The sequence below is a fragment of the Barbus barbus genome, assembly GCF_936440315.1.
Source record: "Barbus barbus genome assembly, chromosome: 36".
NCBI classification, from domain to species: Eukaryota; Metazoa; Chordata; class Actinopteri; order Cypriniformes; family Cyprinidae; genus Barbus; species Barbus barbus.
The window spans coordinates 23524987-23547588 of NC_136714.1; the positions used below are offsets into that span (position 1 = coordinate 23524987).

Here is a 22602-nt window from a genome sequence, read left to right on the forward strand (position 1 = left end):
CTCTACACAAACACACACACAAGCGTATGTTATTCCTACATTAATTTTCTCCCCAAACATGCTGACAAAGTTAAAAACAGATATTGCTGGCTGCCAATAGGAATGAACATCAAATGAAAATCTCTTTAATATCTCAGTTTCTTCTCCTCGACAGCAACACAATTAAATAAACCGCAGATGGATACTTTTTGATATTTCTTGGACTATTAAGAAAAAAAACAGCAGTTCTCACAGCGGTTTTAATAATCCACAATAAGACATCTCAAGAATCTCAAACTGTGTTCAGATTCACCAAGATTCAAAACTCACAATCAAAAGTGAGAGATCTAAATATGAACTCAAATATTTCACATCAAATTCATCTCAGACCAAATCATTTGAACTATACTATTCACATTAATGTTGTACCTCTATACTCTTACTTTATGTCAGTTGTCTTATTTGTGTCTATTTTTATTGCTCATAATGAATCTTTGGAGAAACATCCGGGGCAGATTTGATACCCTAAAGAAACTTAACTCAGAAATCCAAGTCCCCAGAGCTTTTGAAAGAGCAACAAACTTTCAGTTGATCATACACTGAAAATTGCAAGATGCTTCAAATCCCTCAAAACTTTCAGTCTGAGCTCTCGCTGGGAAGAACCATAATGTGCGTTGTTTACTGTTAAATCAATGGCAGACATCACTCACTAATTACAGAGCTCTTGAATATTTTGCAGTTGGCTGCACAAATGCATTGCTGGAGTACAGGCACATAATTGACTAGAGCAGGAAATCAGCCAGAATGTGACTCTCTCTCTATTCATTTTGTCTCCTTGGTCTTAAATTGCCTTACTCTCTCAGTCTGGCCTTTTTCTTTTTATCATGTGTGAGAATGTGTGTGTGTGTGTGTGTGAGTTGTCAGATTAATCCCATTCTAGTTCACCGTTAACTCTGCGGTGTCCTGGATGGCTTAATGATATGAATAATTAACATCTCCCCTCACTCACAGTCTGTTCACTACTCAACTGAATATTCCTGCTACTCCATTTTCTTCTTCTCATACTGCATTGTTTTTGAAGCCTTTGTGTATAGTGAGCAAAGCAGGAGATAATTGTAACTGTCTACCTGGTCTCATGGCATTTATGTACCTGTGTGCACTTTTTAGCGAGACGCAAAATACATACCAATAAGTACATATCACTGCAGTTTCCAAAAGAAATGAACACTAGAGGCAGTAAAGCACCGACACCTTTTATTCTTTTTCTACAACACAATATTAAGAATCAAGGGTATGTAAACTTTTGAACGGGTCATTTTTAGAAATTCAACTATTATTTTCTCTTGTGGACTATATGTAAACATATTTTATGTGAAATATCTTATTCAGGTCAGTACTAAATAAACAATAACATGTATTTTGTATGATCCCTCTTATTTTGGTAAAATAATTAACATTTTGCAGATTCTGAAAGGTGTAAGTAAAGTTTTGACTTCAACCGTATATATATATATATATATATATATATATATATATATATATATATATATATATATATATATATATATATATATATATATATATATATACTGTATATTCAATGCTCCAAAATTGTGTTCAGTAGCCTTCTGAAAAATATATAGAAAAATTGTGAAACTAATGAAAATAGACTATTTTAGCAAATATTTGTGTGCTACGTAGTCTTTATAAATTTTTTATTAAATTTTTAGCTTCGCAACATGCATTATCAAGTGTTACTTGTGCAGTTTACATAAGCAGTACTGTCTGTATAATAATACAGTTGCTGCCTATGTAAAGTGATCCAAATCAGTTACTTTTAAAGGGGACCTATTACTCACTTTTATAAGGTGTTTGAACACAGTTGTGTGGCTGCAGTATGTGAAAACAACCAGCCTGTAATGGTAAAAATCCACCCACTCATTTTTTTATGATCTAAAAAAAATCATAAACAGTCTCTGAGAACGAGCTGTTTCAGATTCTCCCTCTGTTCACGTCACCGAGGGGAAAAAGTCCCACCCATTTGTGACGCTGCCCTATAAGCATAGACACAGCCCTGAGTGAGAAGCTGTGGTCCGCCTCTGCCATTACTGATGACTTGCTGTAGCTGCTGAAGAAATACAATGTCAGCGTCAAAGAAGCTTTTCAAGTACTGTGTTTTGGGATGCACTAACGAACATAGGAGTCTCCATAGACTTCCTCCATCTGAGCCGCTGAGGACACTGTGGTCAAGTTTCATTGTTAAGGAAATGTCCCGTAAAAAATTGGTAAAGTCCCAATACGTGTAGGGATCAATACCAACACTTCGTGCGCGAAAGTTTGTGTTCCAAATTGCCCTTCTGAAAGAGCTTCTTGGCACTCTGTAAGGCTAATAAGGCAAACTGTCTCTGTCTGTTTTCACTGGTGCTGTCTTCATGAATGATCGTGAATAGGAAAGTGGTAGTTAAAAGTTGCATATAAAAGCAATGTGAGTCGATCACTTGAGTTTATTGAGCTCATAATCACGAGTGGGTCTTATAAAGTTTGTGATAGCGTGCCATGCACCATTAGAACAGCTATGTTGTTATTTTTATCCCACCGTGCTCCCCGTCTGTATAATTCATAAATGCAAATGTATTATGCACGGTATAATCAGATGACTGACTTTGAAACCGAGTATGTTTTCTGTAAAGATAACAGCCTTGTACTAAACGTGGAATGTTTATTTGCTAAGGCTAGCGTTTTGGCTCATACCCCAAAAGTGGCAATTTTAACAAGCTATAATATATAAGCTGTGGGGTATTTTGAGCTAAAACTTCATATACACACTCTGGGGATATCAGAGACTTATTTTACATCTTGTAAAAAGGAGCATAATAGGTCCCCTTTAAGTTTAATTTCAGTTAGGATGTTGATTTAGAAGGCAGCTGCCTATGTAGTCTGTAGGCAGCAAGGCAGCTCACTAGGTTTTGGAACAAAGATATACTACAAAAGATTATTGGAGTATAATTTACAAGAAAATATTATTTCAGCCTCCCACATTTAGTTCAATGTGTTCTACTTCTAGTAATTAATTGTGAAATTTACTAGCAATTTTTGAGAGAAAATTGTTTCTACACCAAATCTGGCAATAAAACAGCCAAAATAAACTAAGGAAATTTAACCTACATGGTGTGTGCAAAACAATTTATGAAATAATGTTATAAAAGCATGAATGTGTTGTTAGGGAAGTGTTGTTTTTCTGTCTTTCAAGTAGAAACAACATCTGACTGCTGCCCTGGCTGTAAATACACCACCAGCTGGATAACATCAATATTGTATAGCAGCTTCCAAATATGGATCCCAATCCATGCCAACCAGCAACAATGACTGACGAAAGTGAGAGGTAAAACCCAGGAGTATGTTTCCATTCCAAAACTCCCATTAAACTACCTTGTGCTGGAAAAATCACTGCAAAATAATCCACCGGTTTGATCTGGATTAGGACTAGGATTCTGATCTGGGGTTTCAAAGTTCATCTGACAACACGTCTTTGTGTGGGGTTGATCATTAGACCGCCTGGTGCGATCAGATTATAATAATGTACTTAATGAAGCAAATTTCTTTAAAAGAACAACAGCTTGTGATCGGTGAGTTATGTAATTTATCTCCATTTTGGAACACAGGCGGCTTCAGTGCAGATTGATAGGGAATAATGTGATCTATCTATCAGGTTTGAATCCTTAAGCCTTTCCAACCTGCAATAACATTTTAGATTAATGTCTCATAAACAGTGGGGGTGGATCTCTCACTGGCTATCGCTGTAATATCCCACAGCATCTTTATCTAGGTTAGATAAATAAATAAATATTTATATAAATTAAATAAGTGAATGGGACAAAAAGACAAAGGAGCTTTTAATGTTATTGAATTGAGTATGTCCAGATACTGGACGGTTGAATTAATCTTTATGCCACAGAGAAGAAAAGAGCATGCTCAGTTGCTCACTAGGTCAGGAACAGGAAATTTTCTTCCTTTCTGATCCTGTGGGTCATTTTCATTCATGTCAGGGCAGTTTAATGGAAGTTAACAGCACAAAAGGAAAACAAATTTGCTTTTTATGTACTCTATAAAATGTTAGGGTTTATGTACATCACAATGTGTTTTACCCTTTAATCTCAGAAAGAAATGGCGATCCAGTAACTCTATTATTTATAAAGCACTTGGAGAGACAAAGTAGCTTTTGAGTTTAAGTGCTTGATTCTTTCATTAACCAACAGCCACTCCAACTTCCTTTCAGGTCCTTACTGACTTCAGGAAGCTACCTTTTGTGACAACATGCTAACCGAAATAGAACCTCACAAGTGATGCTCTACATAGGCAACTTCTCAAAATGATTCAAAACAAAATATAAATATAAAAGTACCTTATAAAATGTTAGCTATAATTCATATTTGATTCCATTCAGTATTATTTTCATATTATTTATATACTATATTATTTATTAATATTTAGAATTATATTTTGATTTTAATATTTATATTTATTAATATTTTGAATCACTTTAACAGTAATTTTGTTAAACTGACTCAACAGTTCAATATTATATTTTTTATATTTATATATTTTTTAATGTATGTTTTTCAATCACCACGTCCCCTTAGGTGCTCCATAATATTTTTATATAGCTTTAATTTATTTTTATTCCAGTTTTATTTTTTTTTATTAATTTTAGTACTAGTACCTCAGTAATTTTACTTCAACTTATTTCAATTTCTAATTTATATTTAAGATTTCATGTCATTTTCAGTATTTATATTTTATCTATCTATCTATCTATCTATCTGCCTGCCTGCCTGTCTGTCTGTCTGTCTGTCTGTGTGTGTGTGTGTGTGTGTGTGTGTGTGTGTGTAAAATAGTTCATTTTAATTAGTTTTAACCATTTCATACTTTTCAGTACTGATGAATGAGTATATTGATGCACTTTTTTTTTAACTGAGGTTGTCACAGGGGATTCTGGGATTGATTTCTTCACAACGGATGCTGCAATCTGGCCAAATACAGGTTTCACAAATTTGCCTGCCCATTCAGCCCTGCCAGATAATGGTAAACAAACTTAGCTTGCTGTCTACGAAGGAGGCTCGAACCCGTAAGAACCAGTAAGAACACGCCCCTTGTTCTTATGGTCTCTCATATAGATTGACAGGACTGGATGATTAGGCTCCTCCCAAACCTGCGTTGGGAGCTTCACATCTTAGAAGGCAGCATAAAAGACCATTCACTTGTTAACTATGATGCCTTATAAGCTACTCTAGTTATGGAGCTCACTGAGTGCTAATGTTTTAGAAACCATAAAACTCTCAGAAAAACAAGTGACACATCTAACTTTTTGACAGGTGTCCGTGTTCTTTCCTCCATTGGGTGGGAGGAGTAAATAACAAACACCGCCTACAACCAGTCAGTCAGGATGCGTCTCCTATTCATCATGTACCCAAACTATCTGCAGTGACTCATCGAGTTGCTTAGCAACAGCCGAAACACTCAAGATGTCAATAGCAATGTTCTCCACCGCTATAACTGTGAATCTTTTTATCTTGTCAGTCGCTCGTCTCACTGTATGATCTTCATCCTAAAAACAATAGAAGAAAACGGGCTGAACAATTGAGCTCACAATGGCAGATGCCTTGAGTGTCCAAAGCAAATGTCACTCACTGTTCTGTTAATATCAAATCCTCTTTTCTGTGGCAACAGCATGGTCTCTCTGGACTCAGCCAATAACAGCGCGGCATCCCTGAAGGCCACAGCCCACACAGCCAATCAGGAGTGTTCGTCATCGTCATGGGGGCATAGCAGTAAGCTAAGGCAGATATCATCCATCCATCTATCTATCTATCTATCTATCTATCTATCTATCTATCTATCTATCTATCTATCTATCTATCTATCTATCTATCTATCTATCTATCTATCTATCTATCTATCTATCTATCTATCTATCCTCTCAGTCTAAAGTTAAGGTCATCTTCAGTTTCTCTGTCCTGCTTTTAGTCTGAGCGAGTGCACAGAATGAGAGCAAAAGAGAGAGACCTTTTTTTCGCCAGCGTTATGTGACCTCAATCTATTTTAAATGACCCCTCTGTTTGACACGTTGTAAATAAGTCACGTTTCTGTTCTTCACAAAGCCAGAATAATGACTTCTAAACAAGCAGCACTAAAACACCAGAGTTTAAAGTTTAATTCATTTCAAAGACTCAGTTTAAACTGTGTTTCACTAAATTGCTCCAAACATTTCACAGGTATTTTGCTTGGATTCTTGGTCACAAAGGTGTGTGTGTGTGTGTGTGTGTGTGTGTGTATGTGTTTGCTTTTAGTCTGTTCTTTTCTGCTGTGCACCGGAGGCAAATCTTAAGGCGGCTTACAAGCATCACATAAATATGTCAGTAATTCCACACTAGTCCCATATTTCTCGTCTTTCCTTCCTCTCTCTTTCTCCTCCCTCTCTCCTGTTCTCTCTCTTTATCTCTCTCTCTCTCTCTCTCTCTGTCAATGATGCTGTGGGGAACCTGAAATCCTGTCAAGTATAAGCTCTACAGCAACATATGCATAAAGCACAAAAGAAACACACACAACCGAACCTCACAGCTCAGAGCGGAGTGGAAGTGAATGGCCTGCAGTTACTTCAGTGAAATATTTAGAATGGCAACAGTAAATTGTTTTGAGACCTGAGAGTTTAAATCAGCCTCTATAACCAGCAGATCATTTAGAACGATTGTCAAACTAAGTGAAACACATTTAAAAAGAGGTTAAACTCTCCTTCCTTTGTGTAACTTCTTGTCCGTCAGATGACAGCAGCAAACATGTATGCTCTATTTCACCCGATCACATAGACATAAACACACAGAGAAATACAAACACAGTGACACACACTTCCCAGTGCCTGTAATTAACACACACACAAAAGTGAAAGAAAAGCAGTGAGCAGGACAGGGGGCTATCCTGAGGGAAATGACATTTGTCCAAACACTTGTTTGGATGACTATTTAGAAGAACACAAACAAAGCGCAGTGATAATAACATCTCATTAGTGTGCTGAGGCAATTAAAGTTGTCTCTTGCATAACACGCTCTGCAACTATAGGGCACAGCAAAAACATCTAAATTATTCACATTCCTGCAGTCTGATCAACAGATCCAGCCACTGGACTCATTTCAAAATACAGAGAGGAAACAATTCAAACGCTGAATGAATGACTGTGCTTCAGACAGGATTCCCGAAGGAACGTTTTTAAAAATTGTGATCTATCTATCGATCCATCCATCGATCCATCCATCGATCCATCCATCGATCCATCCATCCATCCATCCATCCATCCATCCATCTATCCATCTATCTATCTATCTATCTATCTATCTATCTATCTATCTATCTATCTATCTATCTATCTATCTATCTATCTATCTATCTATCTATCTATCCATCCATGCATCTATCATCCATCCATTCGTCATCTATCCATCCGTCATCCATCCATCTATCTATCTATCTCTCATATCATGGTGAGGTTGGGGCAGCTGAGTCTTCGGTTTTTCCCAGGCAGTAAACTCTCTTGTTCATTCATTGCCTTCTCCTCCCTAATCTGCATGAGACCAAATCATACCGGACAGCAGGGGCCAACCCACTCTTCTCAAGCGCCCGGCTGGCTCTTTTTTTTTTTTTCTTTTTCATTTTCCTTGAGCTAAAGTCCAGTGCTCCCTAACATTCCTCTCTCTTCCGTTCTGTGCCTCATGATTGCTGTCTCCAAACCACAGCTATTCCACCTTGTACTGTCTTGATTTAAAGAACCTAGGAGTGCTTTACCTCCAATACACTGATCTGAAGAACCTATAATGTGAATTGAGAATTTTTAAATCACTTGATAATCATACAGCCAACTCAAGAAAATCAAAACAGTGATAAGAAGAGGATTCACAGACTGCTCTTCTGTACTCTCACTGAATGTTTTGAACAGCTATGAGTCACTTCTATTTGAATGTGAAACAAAAATGGGTTTTTAGTAAACTACACTAGGAACTGAGTGAAGGTCTATGTCGCTTCCTCAAAAATACAGATATATAAAGTATTTAAATTAAATTCTCGCTCATATTGAATTACCTGAACAACAACAATAGCATCCCTTAATTTGATAAAACTGGGCAGAATCTGAGATAGAGTATATAGTAATACAAAAATAGTAAGTGCAGATGTTTCAGTGGTTTGACAGCCCACAATTCCTGTCCACATTAATACTATCAGATAAATCCTCTGCTGACAGCTGCAGTATTCCCGGCTTTAATCAGAACTCTCTCTAAACATGAGCATGATGACGTACACTTTCTCTCCTGTGTGAGGAAAATGAATACACTCCCACACACACAAACACCTATAGTCACACACCTAATAAAAGGAATTAAGTAAAAATCTATTTATGTAACAGATGTGAATTCATGACATTTACACTAATGCCTCTGGAGATGAATTTATCTGACAAAACAATGGATCAGAGACATTAATCAACATATTCTCTTGACACTGTATAGTCAAGACCGAATCTACATTTTATGTGCTTGGCAGATGCTTTCATCAAAAGCAGATTACACTGGATTCAAGCTATACATTTAATCATTTTTCCCTAGGAAGCAAACTCGTGACCTTTTGGTCTTGCTAGCTCCATGCTATATTGGTTTACTGTATTAAACAGAATAGTTTACCCAAAAATGCTGTATCTCACACAAAGACATTATTTGGCCTCAGAAGACTTCAAATTAACCACTTTATGTGATTTTTGTCCATTTTGGAGTGTGAATTTCAAGTTCAAGTTCAAGTCAGCTTTATTGTCAATTCTTCCACATGTACAGTACATACATACAGAGAATTGAAATTGCATTACTCTCAGACCCTTGGTGCATACAGTTAACATTAAACACGTTCAGATACAGATAAATACAGTTTAAACATATGTACATACAACTATACAATTATACAAATGAGGATATTGTAGAAAAAAATAAGAATTAGATCGATAAAGTGGCATAAAGCGCATGGCAGATAGAGTGCAAAACCAGTTAAATAAACAACACTGTGTACATATATTTGTAGTGCAAAAGAGCTTATCAGTCTGAGGACATTGTAGAAAATAAAAACAAGAGAGATAGATAAAGTGCATAAGGCACATGGCAGAATAGATGGAGTGCAAACCAGTTGAATGTACAAAAACAAAAACAAAACTGTGCAGATGTTTTGTTTTGTTTTGAGTGTAGTGCAAGAAGAGCTTATCAGTCTGTTAAAGTGACAAGTCGAAGTGACTGTTCGGATAGTTTTTGCCAGACTATCCGAAGAGGTAATTTGCAGTCAATGTTGGATGGGTAGTGATCAGCCAATGCTGCACAAGTGACAGGTGCCGGTCACAGTTTGTTGGTCGGTGGTGGGGGGGGGGGGGGGGGGGGGGGGGGTGTCACAGAGTCAGAGTTCCTAGTGTGTTGCTGTGTTAAATGGGGGTGAAAGAGGGGAGGGGGGGGCAAGGACGGGAGGGAGTTCAGCTTCCTGACAGCCTGATGTATGAAGCTGTCCTTCAGTCTGCTGGTCCTCGCCTGGAGACTCCGCAGTCTCCTCCCTGATGGCAGCAGACTGAAGAAGCTGTGTGTCGGGTGGGTGGGATCGCCTGCAATGCGGAGGGCTTTGCGGGTGAGACGGGTGCTGTAGATGTCCTGGAGGGAGGGGAGAGAGACATCAACGATCTTCTCAGCTGCTCTCACTATGCGCTGAAGTGACTTGCGGCAGGATGCGTTGGAAGCGCCATACCACACAGTGATGCAGCTAGTCAGGATGCTCTCGATGGTGCCTCTGTAGAAGGTGCACATGATGGGGGCCGGGGCTCTGGCTCTTCTGAGTTTGCGGAGGAAGTAGAGACGCTGCTGTGCTTTCTTGGCCAGTGCTACAGTGTTGTTAGTCCAGGAGAGGTCCTCAGTGATGTGCACACCCAGGAACTTGGTGCTGCTCACTCTCTCCACAGTCGCACCGTTGATGGTCAGAGGGGCATGCTGAGTGTGTACTCTCCTGAAGTCAACAACAATCTCCTTCGTCTTCTTCACGTTCAGAGAGAGATTGTTGTCACTGCACCACCCGGCCAGGCGGCTCACCTCGCTCCTGTAGTTTGTCTCATCTCTGTTGCTGATGAGACCCACCACAGTCGTGTCATCCCCAAACTTAATGAAAATGTTGGAGTTGTGTGGTGGTGTGCAGTCGTGGGTCAGCAGAGTGAAGAGGAGGGGGCTCAGCACACATCCTTGGGGGGCCCCAGTGTTCAGTGTGATGGTGCTGGATGTGTTACTGCCGACCCGTACTGCTTGAGGTCTCCCGGTCAGGAAGTCCAACAGCCAGTTGCACAGAGAGGTGCTGAGCCCCAGCTGGACCAGTTTGTGAGTGAGCTGTTGAGGGATGATTGTGTTGAATGCTGAACTGAAGTCTATGAACAGCATCCTGACATATGAGTCTTTTTTCTCCAGATGTGTGAGGGCTGGGTGGAGGGCAGTGGTGATGGCATCATCGGTCGAGCGGTTGGACCTATATGCAAACTGGAAGGGGTCCAGGGAGGGGGGGAGGACAGACTTGATGTGGTGCAAGACTAGCCGTTCAAAGCACTTCATGAGGATGGGAGTGAGTGCTATTGGACGGTAGTCATTGAAGCAGGATGGAGATGACTTCTTAGGGACTGGAATGATGGTGGTAGCTTTGAAGCATGTGGGGACAACAGCCTGATTTAGTGAGATGTTGAAGATGTCTGTGAAGACCTCAGTGAGTTCCACTGCACAGTCTCTCAGTACACGCCCAGGAATGTTGTCAGGACCCGGAGCTTTGCGTGCATTGATCCTGCTGAGGGATCTCCTCACACTGTCCGGGGACAGCATCATCACCTGGTCGCCGGGAGGAGGTGGAGTCTTCTGTGCAGTGGTGCTGTTTTGTGCCTCAAAGCGAGCAAAGAAGGCATTCAGCTCGTTCAGCAGGGGGATGGTGTTGTCACAGATCTGTGGTGGGGGCTTGTAATCCGTAATGGTCTGTATCCCCTGCCACAGGCTCTGCGTGTCTCTGCTGTCGCTGAAACGATGGGCTATCCTCCTGGAGTACTGTCTCTTGGCCTCTTTGATGCCGCGGGATAGGTTGGCCCTAGCTGTCTTCAGGCCCTCCTCATCTCCAGCTCTAAAGGCAGCGTTCCGAGCCTTCAGAAGTCTGTAGACCTCCCCTGTCATCCACGGCTTCTGGTTGGCCCGGACAGTGATGGACTTTGTGACTGTTACATCATCAATGCACTTGGAGATGTAGGCAGTAACAGTCTCTGAGTACTCTTGGAGGTCTGTAGCATTGTTGTATGTGGCAGCCTGTTTAAACATATTCCAGTCAGTGGTGTCAAAGCAGTCTTGAAGTGCCTCTGACGACCCTTCCGGCCACACTTGAATCTGTTTGTGAACTGGTTTGGTGACTTTAACGAGCGGTCTGTATGCAGGCATTAGCATGACAGTGATGTGGTCTGAGGCTCCGAGGTGGGGGAGGGGGAGGGCCTTGTAAGCTCCTCTCTGGGTGGTGTAAACAAAGTCCAGAGTGTTTTTTCCCCTTGTTGGAAAGTCTATGTGTTGGTGAATTTTGGGGAACACACTCTTTAAGTCTGCGTGATTGAAATCCCCAGCCAAGATAAGAAAAGCATCTGGGTGGGCTGTCTGCTGCTCACTGGTGTGCTGGTACAGATCATTTAGTGCCTCACTCCTGTGGTTGTTGCTGGAGCTGGGAGGGATGTATACAGCAACGAGCAGTATGGCTGAATATTCCCTCGGTAGATAGAACGGCCGGCACTTAATAATCATAAACTCCACCAGGGGTGAGCAGTGTTTGCAGACCACAACAGCGTCGCGACACCACGCATCATTGATGTAAACACAAAGCCCGCCGCCGCGGATCTTACCTCCCTCGACGAGAGCTCTGTCAGCTCGATAGCATGTTAGCTGGTCAAGCTGTATGGCGCAGTCCGGTACGCTGTTGTTAAGCCATGTTTCCGTAAACACAAAAACACAACAGTCTCTTACAGTCCTCTGAGTCGAGCGGAGTAGTCGGATGTAGTCCAGTTTATTGTCCAAAGAGCGTACGTTCGCCAGTACGATGGTGGGGATAGCTGGCTTGTGTGGGTTGGCCGCTAGCCTAGCTCGGATACCTCCGCGCTTACCCCTCTTCTGCTTCCTCTCACGCCGCTTGTAGCGCCTCCGCTGTGGGCGAGATGCAGTAGTGGGGGTCGGTGATGGAGAAGGCCTTCGGAGCAGACCGAGGTCCCGCAGCTCTTCAGTGTGCGCGGAGTTTAACTCTAAAAATGTGGTTCTGCCGACCTCGAGCAGAAACTCACGACTGTATGCGCGCTTAAAGACAGGTAGACGAGACGAAGATGTGCAAAAACATTGCGACTTACAAGACAAAAAACACGAAAACACCGGTTTGTCGGGAGAGAGAGAAGCTGCTGCGACTGTGCGCGCCGCCATCTTAGTTTCCTGAATCAACAAATTTGACGTAAAGCCAGCAATGGCAAGTCATGGGTTCCATTCCTAGGAACAGTGGTATGCACAGGCCTCCGGAGGGGCAGGGGCGAAATGGCGTTACAAGGGCACAATCGCCGACCGGGGGTGGGGGTTCCCCCTCGGCTAGGGGCATCTCGATTCACAATTTTATCACGGTTCTTTGTCATGTTGGTTTTTCTATTTTGCAAGCTGTTTGAGCATTACAGCCAAACTAATTTCCATACTATAAAGACAAAGCCTTTCAAGGTAACAAAATATAAAAAATGATGGCAGATACTTAGGCCACATTGGGTGAAGAAAAAAATCTTTGTCATTATTTTATCTTTGTTATTAAAAAATGAGTACAAAGATACACATTACAAATACACATGTACAAATAAAATAAACTGTGTTTTATTTTCAGGTAGGTGTATTTAGCAGGAGCATTCAAGAAACTGAATCAACAAATATAAAAATAAAACACTATATAGATTGATTCCTATTAAAGAAACTGGAATAATTCATGCAAGAATTAAAATAAAGTGTTTTATTTTTATACCTTATTTACCCTGAGTTTCCTTCTTCTGCTAAACATAAACGGTGGAAAACCAAACAGTTGCTGGTCCACAGTGTCTTCCATAGTATTTTTTTCCCCTACAGTCAAAGTCAATGTGGACCATCAACTGTTTGGTTACCCGCATTCTTCAAAATATCTTCTTACTGATGTGAATGTATGTGGCACTCTAGAGTATATTGATACGGCGGCGCCAGAACTGCAGCTGATAGAATGTGCGCTGTAGCGAGATACAATCATATTTCTTCAAAAGCAGATGGTGGAGACATTTTTATCAGGGCCGCTGCTGGCCAAATGGGTGCCCTAAGCAGGATTTTATTGTTGTGCCCCCTCCCTCAAATATTATGGAAGTCAAAAAAACACCTACCATAGGGGTCAAAATAGAACTTTAATAAAATATAAAAGTAAATAAATAAATTGTAATTAAATTGTATTATTTACAAATTAAAATTGTAGCTTTAGACTAGACAGTTATCTATGGCAGTAATACAGTTGTCTGATTGATTTTATGGTCTCAAGCATTCAGAAATTACGCAAAATAAATTTTTCCTACGAAAACCATGGTTAATTTTTGTGATGTCCACATGTTTTTGTTGAAGAAATTATAGAGGCTGTGTCATCTATAGCAAAAATGTGGCCAAAAATGAAAGATTAAGTGGATATTTGAATTAAATGTTTGGTCAATAGCCTATTAAACAAGGACTTGATCATCCTGTAAGTGTAACAGCAGCAATGACCAGACCTTTGGCTCCCTTTGCAGGCATTTGTAATAACATGTAATGTTGAAATTATAAAATGTATGCCATTAATGCAATGTTAGTTGCACTGGAATCAATGTCCACTTTTGTCTTATTGAAAGGGACAGCTTGGACATTCTGCAAAATATCTCCATTTGCATTCAGCCAAAGAAATAATGTCTTATCGATTTGGAATTACTAGATCACGAACAAAATCACAGGCATTGCAATAGGACATAGCTTTGGTGTATCAAAAACCAGGTCTCACTAGAAAACAATAACTAGAAAATAAAAATGAACACTAATCTATGGCAATTGACTCTTAGTAGAAGTGTGTTAATGATACTGCTGGATTTACAACTACTGAAAAACGATCAGTTACATAAGATGAGCTCTCAAATCCTAATGATCAGCTGAAAGTAATTATATAAACAAACTGTAAGCCAATAACTGCGCCATCTGTCAATTGAAGAGCTCTCATGATCAAAAACTCATCAAATATGAAAGGGACATAACATATATAATATAGGAAGATAAATTATTTTTGTGCAGGATGCATAAGACTTCATATACTGATATTACTTAAAGCAGTATCTGCCAATAATGATGGTGATAGTTTGGATGTCTTATTTTAAAAACAGATCATTTCTAATTAATGTAATTTCAAACCTATCATTTTTCCCACATTTATTTAGCTAACTTGAGATGCTAAAATTCCTAATTAACTTTCTCTTTGAAGTGATGGAAGGAGGTCAAACATAAAAGTGAAAAGCTATCGATAAATACATAGCGTTTTTCTCGCCACGGGCTGCTGTGCTCAGTAAGTTCAGAATCAATTCCAGCAGTCTCTGTGGTTTGTATTTTAAAACCATTGCCTTGCACAGGAAACATTCTCCTTGAGGCTAAAATTTCATTGAATACCACAGCGCTGATGATAAACATTATTTTACGATGCAAATGTAATCTCTTCACAGCTCACTGGAAGCTTGTGGGAGTTCTGACTAAAAAACCTAAAATTCTGTTGCTATAGATCATGTGGTTTGGTTATTATTGAACAACATCTGCTTTCACAGTATATAATAAAAGATAGCGACTCATAAACAGAAAGCAAGTGCTAAAGACCTCTAGTCACTCAGAAGAGGAGCAGGTGGAGTTCTGTACAGCCAAGCCCCTCCTCTCGCATAATTACAATTATAATGAGCATCCTGTCAACCTACATGGCCACCAGCAAATGACATCATCAGTCATACGCCTGGAAACATGCCTACAATAAGTCTTAAGATTTTGTGGACGATTAATTCAGAGTGCTGATCCTTTAAATCAACTGAAAGACCCAAAACCACTGGCAATAGGAGAATCATGATGGAAAATGTACAGTACATGGAAAAGAAGTGTTGAGGATTCAAATCTGTAAAACTTACTAAATAGTCATAAAATAGCAAAAATATTATAATATGTTATGTAATGGAGGTGTTTTTTGTATTTTTATACTGGCTTATAATTATCTTCAGTGGTCTTAAGCCCTTAAAGGGATAGTTCACCTACAAAATGAAAATTATGTCATCATTTAGTGAATATGACTTTCTTTCTTCAGTGGAACACAAAAATTATTTATTTATAGCATTATATCGAGTGTATGTGCTCTTTTAGATACGATGAAAATGAATGGTGATCACGGCTGTCAAACTAAATTGCCAGGGAATAATGACTTAATTTAAGCCTGTTTCTCAAAGAAAGTTATAAGACTTGGAAAATAGTGCACGGTTTTATGCCCCTTTCAGAGCTTGACAGCCCATGGTCCCCATTTGCTTTCATAGGAGCGTGAACAATCTTATTTCCATGGATAAAAGAAAGTCATACTGGTTCAGAACAACATTAGGGATGCCAGAATTTTCATTTTAGGGTGAACTGCCCATTTAAACCTTTTTGATTTTGTGATTTACCAAAATATCAAATGCTCTGCTTTTATCAAATGTTCTTCTTTTATCAAATCACTGTATTTCAAAAGACATCCAACTTATTAATAAAGCCTCTTACAAAACAGTGACCTAAGGAAAGATCTCTGAAAACTCGCCCACGCATGGCATGAGTCAAGAACTTCACTGAATGTTTCAAGCATTGACATTAAAAAGTGTCGATAACAGCAGATTGGTAATGTTGATACCATTCCAATAATGCTGTGTTCGCTGGTTAGCACAGATATCATCTACAAACTCATTACAAATGGTTTTGGCCTGTGACATGCTGAATTTAGTTTCATAATGTGGGCCTGCGATAGAAACATTACAACATTGAGATGGCTTAACCAGAGTCTAATCCCAAGCACAATCAACCAGAGACAGAACAAGCTACTGGCTTCAAAACATAAAATATTAACAGGGACTGTTCTTTGGCTGTACGGCAGGGACTAAAATTATCACTTTGCAGTCCCACAGAGCTTGTATATATGACATTTAGAAACATGTCATTTTTTTTTTATCTTAGACCAGGAAACATAACACTATACAGTTATGTTACTATACAATATAAACTGCAACTGGCTATATAAAACACTATTTGCTTTCCAATGAACGTGGCACGTAAAACAAGATCCACAGAGAAGTTTACTGATCCAACGTGAATGCAAACAATAGCTGAATAATCACACAAACACACAAGGAAGTCAATAAATATTGATAAGTATAACAAGTTGAACCCTGCTGCAGTGGACTGCATAACTGGATGGGTCAATCATCTATTTACAATAAACTATTCAAGTAAAAGAGTCTATCAATGAGGCAAGTCCTTGAAAAAGACAACTCCCTAGCAGCGAGGTCAGTTTGCAGATAGGGATTGTTTGCTGAACCAAGGCTTCACTAATTAATTCCCAAAATTACTCTTTTAATCCTAATCAAAATGTGAGCACACATGGAGAATATGAGAAGTCAGATGATCACGACAACCTCTGACACTAAACCGTGAGCTGAATCTAACCAGGGCACCCAGTGTTATGTGATTTAACAATAAACAGACACAATGGAACAGGCTAATTAGCCATATGGGGTCTTTTTGGAGGGCTATGGATGATTGGTCCATGGACGTCTCTCAGTATTATGTACTGCGCTGTGCCAGACCCTGCAGTAATTGGCTCATTTTAACTGAGTCCTGATGTTTAAAAGCCATTGTGCCCTTGTATTTAAAGAAAAGTATACTTAAAGTGCCATGTAACATTTCAGCACAGGTCAGTTCACCAGTTTTGAAAAATGCAAAAAAAAAATGAAAGTAAGCATTGAAAGCCTAAGCGAAGAGGAGCAATAATGGAACTCTTTGTTTAATTGAGGCAGTTTGCATAAATACATGATAGTTAATTTTGTAATAGTTACATTACACAAGGGGAAGTCGTGGCCTAATGGTTAGAGAGTCGGACTCGTAATCCAAAGGTTGTGGGTTCGAGTCTCCGGCCGGCAGGATTTGTAGGTGGGGGGAGTGAATGTCCAGCGCTCTCTCCACCCTCAATACCACGACTGAGGTGCCCTTGAGCAAGGCACCGAACCCCCAACTGCTCCCCGGGCGCCGCAGCATAAATGGCTGCCCACTGCTCCGGGTGTGTGTTCACGGTGTGTGTGTGTTCACTGCTGTGTGTGTGCACGTTGGATGGGTTAAATGCAGAGCACGAATTCCGAGTATGGGTCACCATACTTGGCTGAATGTCACTTCACAAATACATCCTGTGATGCTGACTTGATATTTATTTTGAACCAGAAACCAAAAAAATGGCCTTAAAAATCCAATTTGATCTTAACATTGTCTTCCATCCTGGGCCACACACATAAATCTGATATCATCTAAAAATGTTTTAGTGTTTCATGATATTTTCATTGCAATTGGATAAATGAATATTTTCAACCATAGATGGTAATGAATCAAAGCACAGCAATATTTTTATCAATTCTATATATATATATATATATATATATATATATATATATATATATTCTTTCTCATATTTAGTACCATATACCCCCATTAAAAAAAAAAACAAGCTGTTCCATCATCACCATCATCACCATATGCCCCATCTCAGACTCCATTAATAACTGGTTTATGCGTCGATTAAAAAAAAATATCATATGCAAGAAGTAGTATCAAAATATAGAATTAAAAGTCTTAAACTGCAAAAATTATCCCAATTTTGCCTCTTTAAGTAGAATTAGAACGTTATATTGGACTTAAATAGCCTATACAGAATAGAAAAAGGCTTCTATGTTGACCTGCTATTGCATGCATGTCATTGTTGTAACCAAGGCCGTAACCAGGGTTTGAAAATTAGTGAGGTCCGAAGTAAGGTGTTAAGAATTGTGCTATAATAACACCCACAAATGTACTACATATAGCCTAAACTTCAAAATAGACAGACATGTAGATGATTGTGAAATATTTTTTATTCAATATAATGTTTTACATGTTACAAACTATTTACAGGCTATTTGCTATAGTGTTTCTCTGTGTGTGTGTGTGTGTGTGTGCGCGTGTTTGTGTGTGTGTGTGTCTTTCAATTTAGGCTTTTTTTTAAGAAATACATCTAATGTATTTTGCCGGAACCTTTTTGCCATTCTACACTCTCTCTGTTCTGTCTGTTTTGGAGGATAAATATTGTTAAATTAGACCTTCTTTATTGCATCACAATGGGCTATGTAACAATACTGATTACTGTAATAGATTTCCATAATAAACATTGCTATATGGATAAGTAATAATAACTTTGGCTGTGCTCTAATGCAGTGGTTGTCAACTGGTTAGGCCATTGAACCCACATTTTACCATGGACATTAAGCTGCGACCCTTTTTTTTTTGGAAATTGACATACATATATATATATATATATATATATATATATATATATATATATATATGCCGTCTGAAAATTTCTTCTAGAATGATAATTTTTATCAAGCTCGTATATTTAAGTTCAGTAATTTCACTTAAATGACAATTAAAATGACCTATTAATTGTCATTTAAGTGAAATTACTGAACTTAAATATACGAGCTTGATAAAAATGACCATTCTAGAAGAAATTTTCAGATGGCACTTAGAGGCTTTTGCATATATATATATATATATATATATATATACACACACACACATACACACTGTATATAAGAAAATGCACATACTGATGAGAATGAGGTATAAGGTAACAGGTAAAGGTAAGGTAGCAATTCCAAAACAGTTTTTGTTAATAAGTTGGTATGTGATGAGACCACAGTCATTTAGAAATACATTACAAAAAAACACAGTGAAAATAAAGTGGCATTTTGAGGGTTAAGGTCTGTTACCATGGTAAATTTGCAGTGTAATTGAAGAGTGCGCGCAACCAGCACAGTATGACTGACAGGACTGGAAAGTTTTTTTTTTTTAGGTGAGGGAATTTTTATTTTATAACAAGTTATAAAAATAACGTTAGAATAATGACACCGACATAAAACTTGACAACATCTCATTTGACCGTAGATACTGAATGAGGAAAAAGCGTTTTTCTCAGGTAGGCCTACTGATAGAAGAGTCAACCGCTTTCACGCACGTCTTTCAAAATAATAGTCTAGCGTCAGAAAAAACAGAATTACGTTTGTTGTTTCTTTGACTGCACACTCCGCGACCCACTCAAAACGTTTTTGCGACCCACCAGTTGAGAAACACTGCTTTAATTAATGTTTTTTGATGACTTAAGGTTAACTAAAGAGCATGAGACGTCTGCTGGCCAGTAACGTTAACGTTATTTGGCATAGTAAGTTAGCCTATTTCATTCTGTAACAAACAGATTTGTATTATGCTATTGTTTTTGATAGTGTTATACATTTCTTTTAGATATTAACGATGATCACTGCGTTTGTCTTACCGATTGTGGTATCTTCCTGTCAGCAATTAAGTTACAGATTGTCTATAAGCTTTTTTTATGAATGTACAATGTTGCCAGATATTGCTACGAAAAACAAGCAATTACAAAAAGAAAGAAAAAGATATCCGAAATAAGTTCAAAGCTTGTGTTTTGTAAATAAGAATATATCACTAACACTAACGTTGAACTTTCCACTTTATAAACGTCCCAAAGTGTCACAATAAATTGGAAAAACGAGTCAAAAACACGTATAATAGGTGGATCTGGCAACAAACGGAGACTGCACCCGCGCTCTCACTCAACGCGCTCTCAAGCGCCGTTCACTGCGCTAGCTTCTCGCAGCAACATGAATTGCAAACACTCATGTGATATGAGGTGGTTTAAACGGCTAAATAATCATTCAGAGAGCTTGAGATTTTATTTTTGAATACAAAAAAAAATGACCGAGGTCCGGACCTCGGTGACCTCATAGCTGGCTACGGCCGTGGTTGTAACTCTAGATTCTATCAGTCCATATCCTAACAAAGGCCTGCCGTCACTGGAAACAGGACATATGATGCAGGACTGCGAGTGATGCAGGGAAAACATGGATGGATGTGCGCTCACACGCTCAGATCCGGTAAACACCGGAGAAATCTTGCCGTTTAGAGATTGTTCTCGTGCGCACCGACGGTCGTCACTGATCATTTATTTTCCTTTGCCACAAAGGCATCGACTTCATTAACCTTCATAGCGATCAATATTCATCACCCCACCCTTCAGGTTCCCGCATGAACATCTCCCACCGACCGACCGAACGAACGACTTACCATTCCGTGCCAGCTGCCCGTCCGATGATCCCGTCCGGTGACAGTCCAGTCCTGTTCAAAACATCCCGGTACGCGACGGATTTAAAGACCACTGTGAGGACGAATCAAACAGATATAAAGAAGAAAAAAAAGGTAGATGAAACAAAAAGAGAAAGATTAAAGCCTGAGTTTGCGATGCTGAATCACTGCGCGCTCACCATTGTGCTGCAGGATGCTGCCTGTACCATTACTGATCCTACCAGCGTACGAATGGAGAGAGGGGGGTGGGGGGTGGCGGGGTGCGGGAGACGGGTTGCCTTAGCAACTGGAGAGAGAGCACACGATGACGTCAAAGCCGAGAACTGTCTCATAGGAGTGAGGAGATGGAGAGGAGCGGCGCTCCGATCTCGCATCTGTAGATTGGTGGGCTTTAGCGCACATGACCGCCGACTGCGTGTTTGGAGGCGGGCGGAGAGAAAGCAACCAGAATCACAGAGCATTCGATTCACTCCGTTTCGGTCCAATGAATCAGTTCAAAGTAATCGATTGCATTGATTCTTTCTAGTCGTGAATCAAAAGTTAGCCCAAAACCTAGGACTTTTAACGGCAACATGAGGTAGCCTAATTAATATAATAATAATTAGCAACATTAAGCGCTTCTAAAGCAAGCAAAGACAAGGAAATCAACTTGACATGCATTAACGTGTTCTTTAAATATATATGAAGAACAGATAACAAAAACAGATTACAAACAACCCAACTGCAGTTTTATTTATATTAACTGGAATGCAGGATAAAAAGAAAAAGAAAAAACACGAAAAAACATATCTGTTTTTGCAAATGAACTCTTCATGCATGGGCCTATAGGCCTATATAGATAGATAGATAGATAGATAGATAGATAGATAGATAGATAGATAGATAGATAGATAGATAGATAGATAGATAGATAGATAGATAGATAGATAGATAGATAGATCGATCGATCGATCGATCGATCGATAGATAGATAGATAGATAGATAGATAGATAGATAGATAGATCGATAGATAGATAGATAGATAGATAGATAGATAGATAGATAGATAGATAGATAGATAGATAGATAGATAGATAGATAGATAGATAGATAGATAGATAGATAGATAGATAGATAGATAGATAGATCTCGAATAAATAAAAATGTCAAATGTTGCGTAATTTATTATTTCAACACGTTTCTACCCCAAAGTTGTCCCTTAGTCTAGCCAGCGCAAATGCTTTGAATTACAAAGAATCGGTTCAAACGAATGATTCATTCACGAATCGCACATCACTGAGTACGTCTGGACCTAAAAACACAGCACTCTATTAATGAGAGGCTAATTGAAATTCAAATAATTATTATTTATTGATGTATATCCATATTATTTTAATTTCCCACAGAGAAAGAACACATTTCTGTCTCATCTGTTTTTGTTGTTGTCGTTGTTTTAACCAGAATAAATAACATTTACATTTATGCATTTAGCAGAGGCTAACAAAAGATGAATAAACATAACTTTTAAAAATGCTTACCTCACTTCCCAGCAGAGTTCTTCTTCTCCTTTGTTTTTCCTAGGCAGTGATGTTGCAACTGAATATGGCTAGAAAGGTAGATAAACAAATTACAAGTAAATTAAATCATAATCGTGTGTCGTGATCTATTCACTAACTAAAAAGCCTCAAGGTGCAGAATTATCACTAGAGAGACTGGCAGCCCAATTCTCAGCCAATCTGTCATCATTCTAAATGTTTAGAGCCATGTCAAGTGGCAGAACATGCTGAATGTGCTAGATCCTCTGGGCGTCTACCTCACAATTACACTCCTGCCTCTCTGAGTATATTGCTATAATTTTTCCAGTCCTCATTCGGGACTGTCTTTTCAGCCTATGCATAACAATGTCCTTTGCTCCCTCTAAAATATTTATACCTCAAGGCCTTTAGTGAATCCAGGGCTCAGCTGTGAATGATATTGTTGCATATTAAATAAAATGCATTGATACATTGAACTTGCAATACTGTCTTGCATTTTGTGGCATCTGTAAATATTGACAAAGTCTGCATTTGTGCCTTTTAGCAG

The 22602-nt window shown here is 39.0% G+C and overlaps 1 protein-coding gene across 10 annotated transcripts in view; it reads right to left on the bottom strand.

Annotated features, from left to right (window-relative positions):
- LOC306856214 (mitogen-activated protein kinase 10-like) overlaps positions 1–20808 on the bottom strand; it is an 85037-nt gene extending 64229 nt beyond the window's left edge. For 3 of the 10 annotated variants that reach the window (XM_079395346.1, XM_079395349.1, XM_079395341.1), the window contains exons 1-2: positions 20720–20759; positions 20523–20613 (exon numbers count right to left, since the gene is read on the bottom strand). In XM_079395346.1, coding sequence (XP_079251472.1) covers positions 20523–20525 — 3 coding nt within the window. In that variant the 5' untranslated portion in view covers positions 20526–20613; positions 20720–20759. Of the gene's footprint in view, positions 1–20522; positions 20614–20719 lie in introns of those variants that run through there. The other 7 variants (XM_079395347.1, XM_079395350.1, XM_079395348.1 and 4 more) reach the window with 6 other exon arrangements.
- Between the last annotated feature and the right edge of the window lie 1794 nt (positions 20809–22602).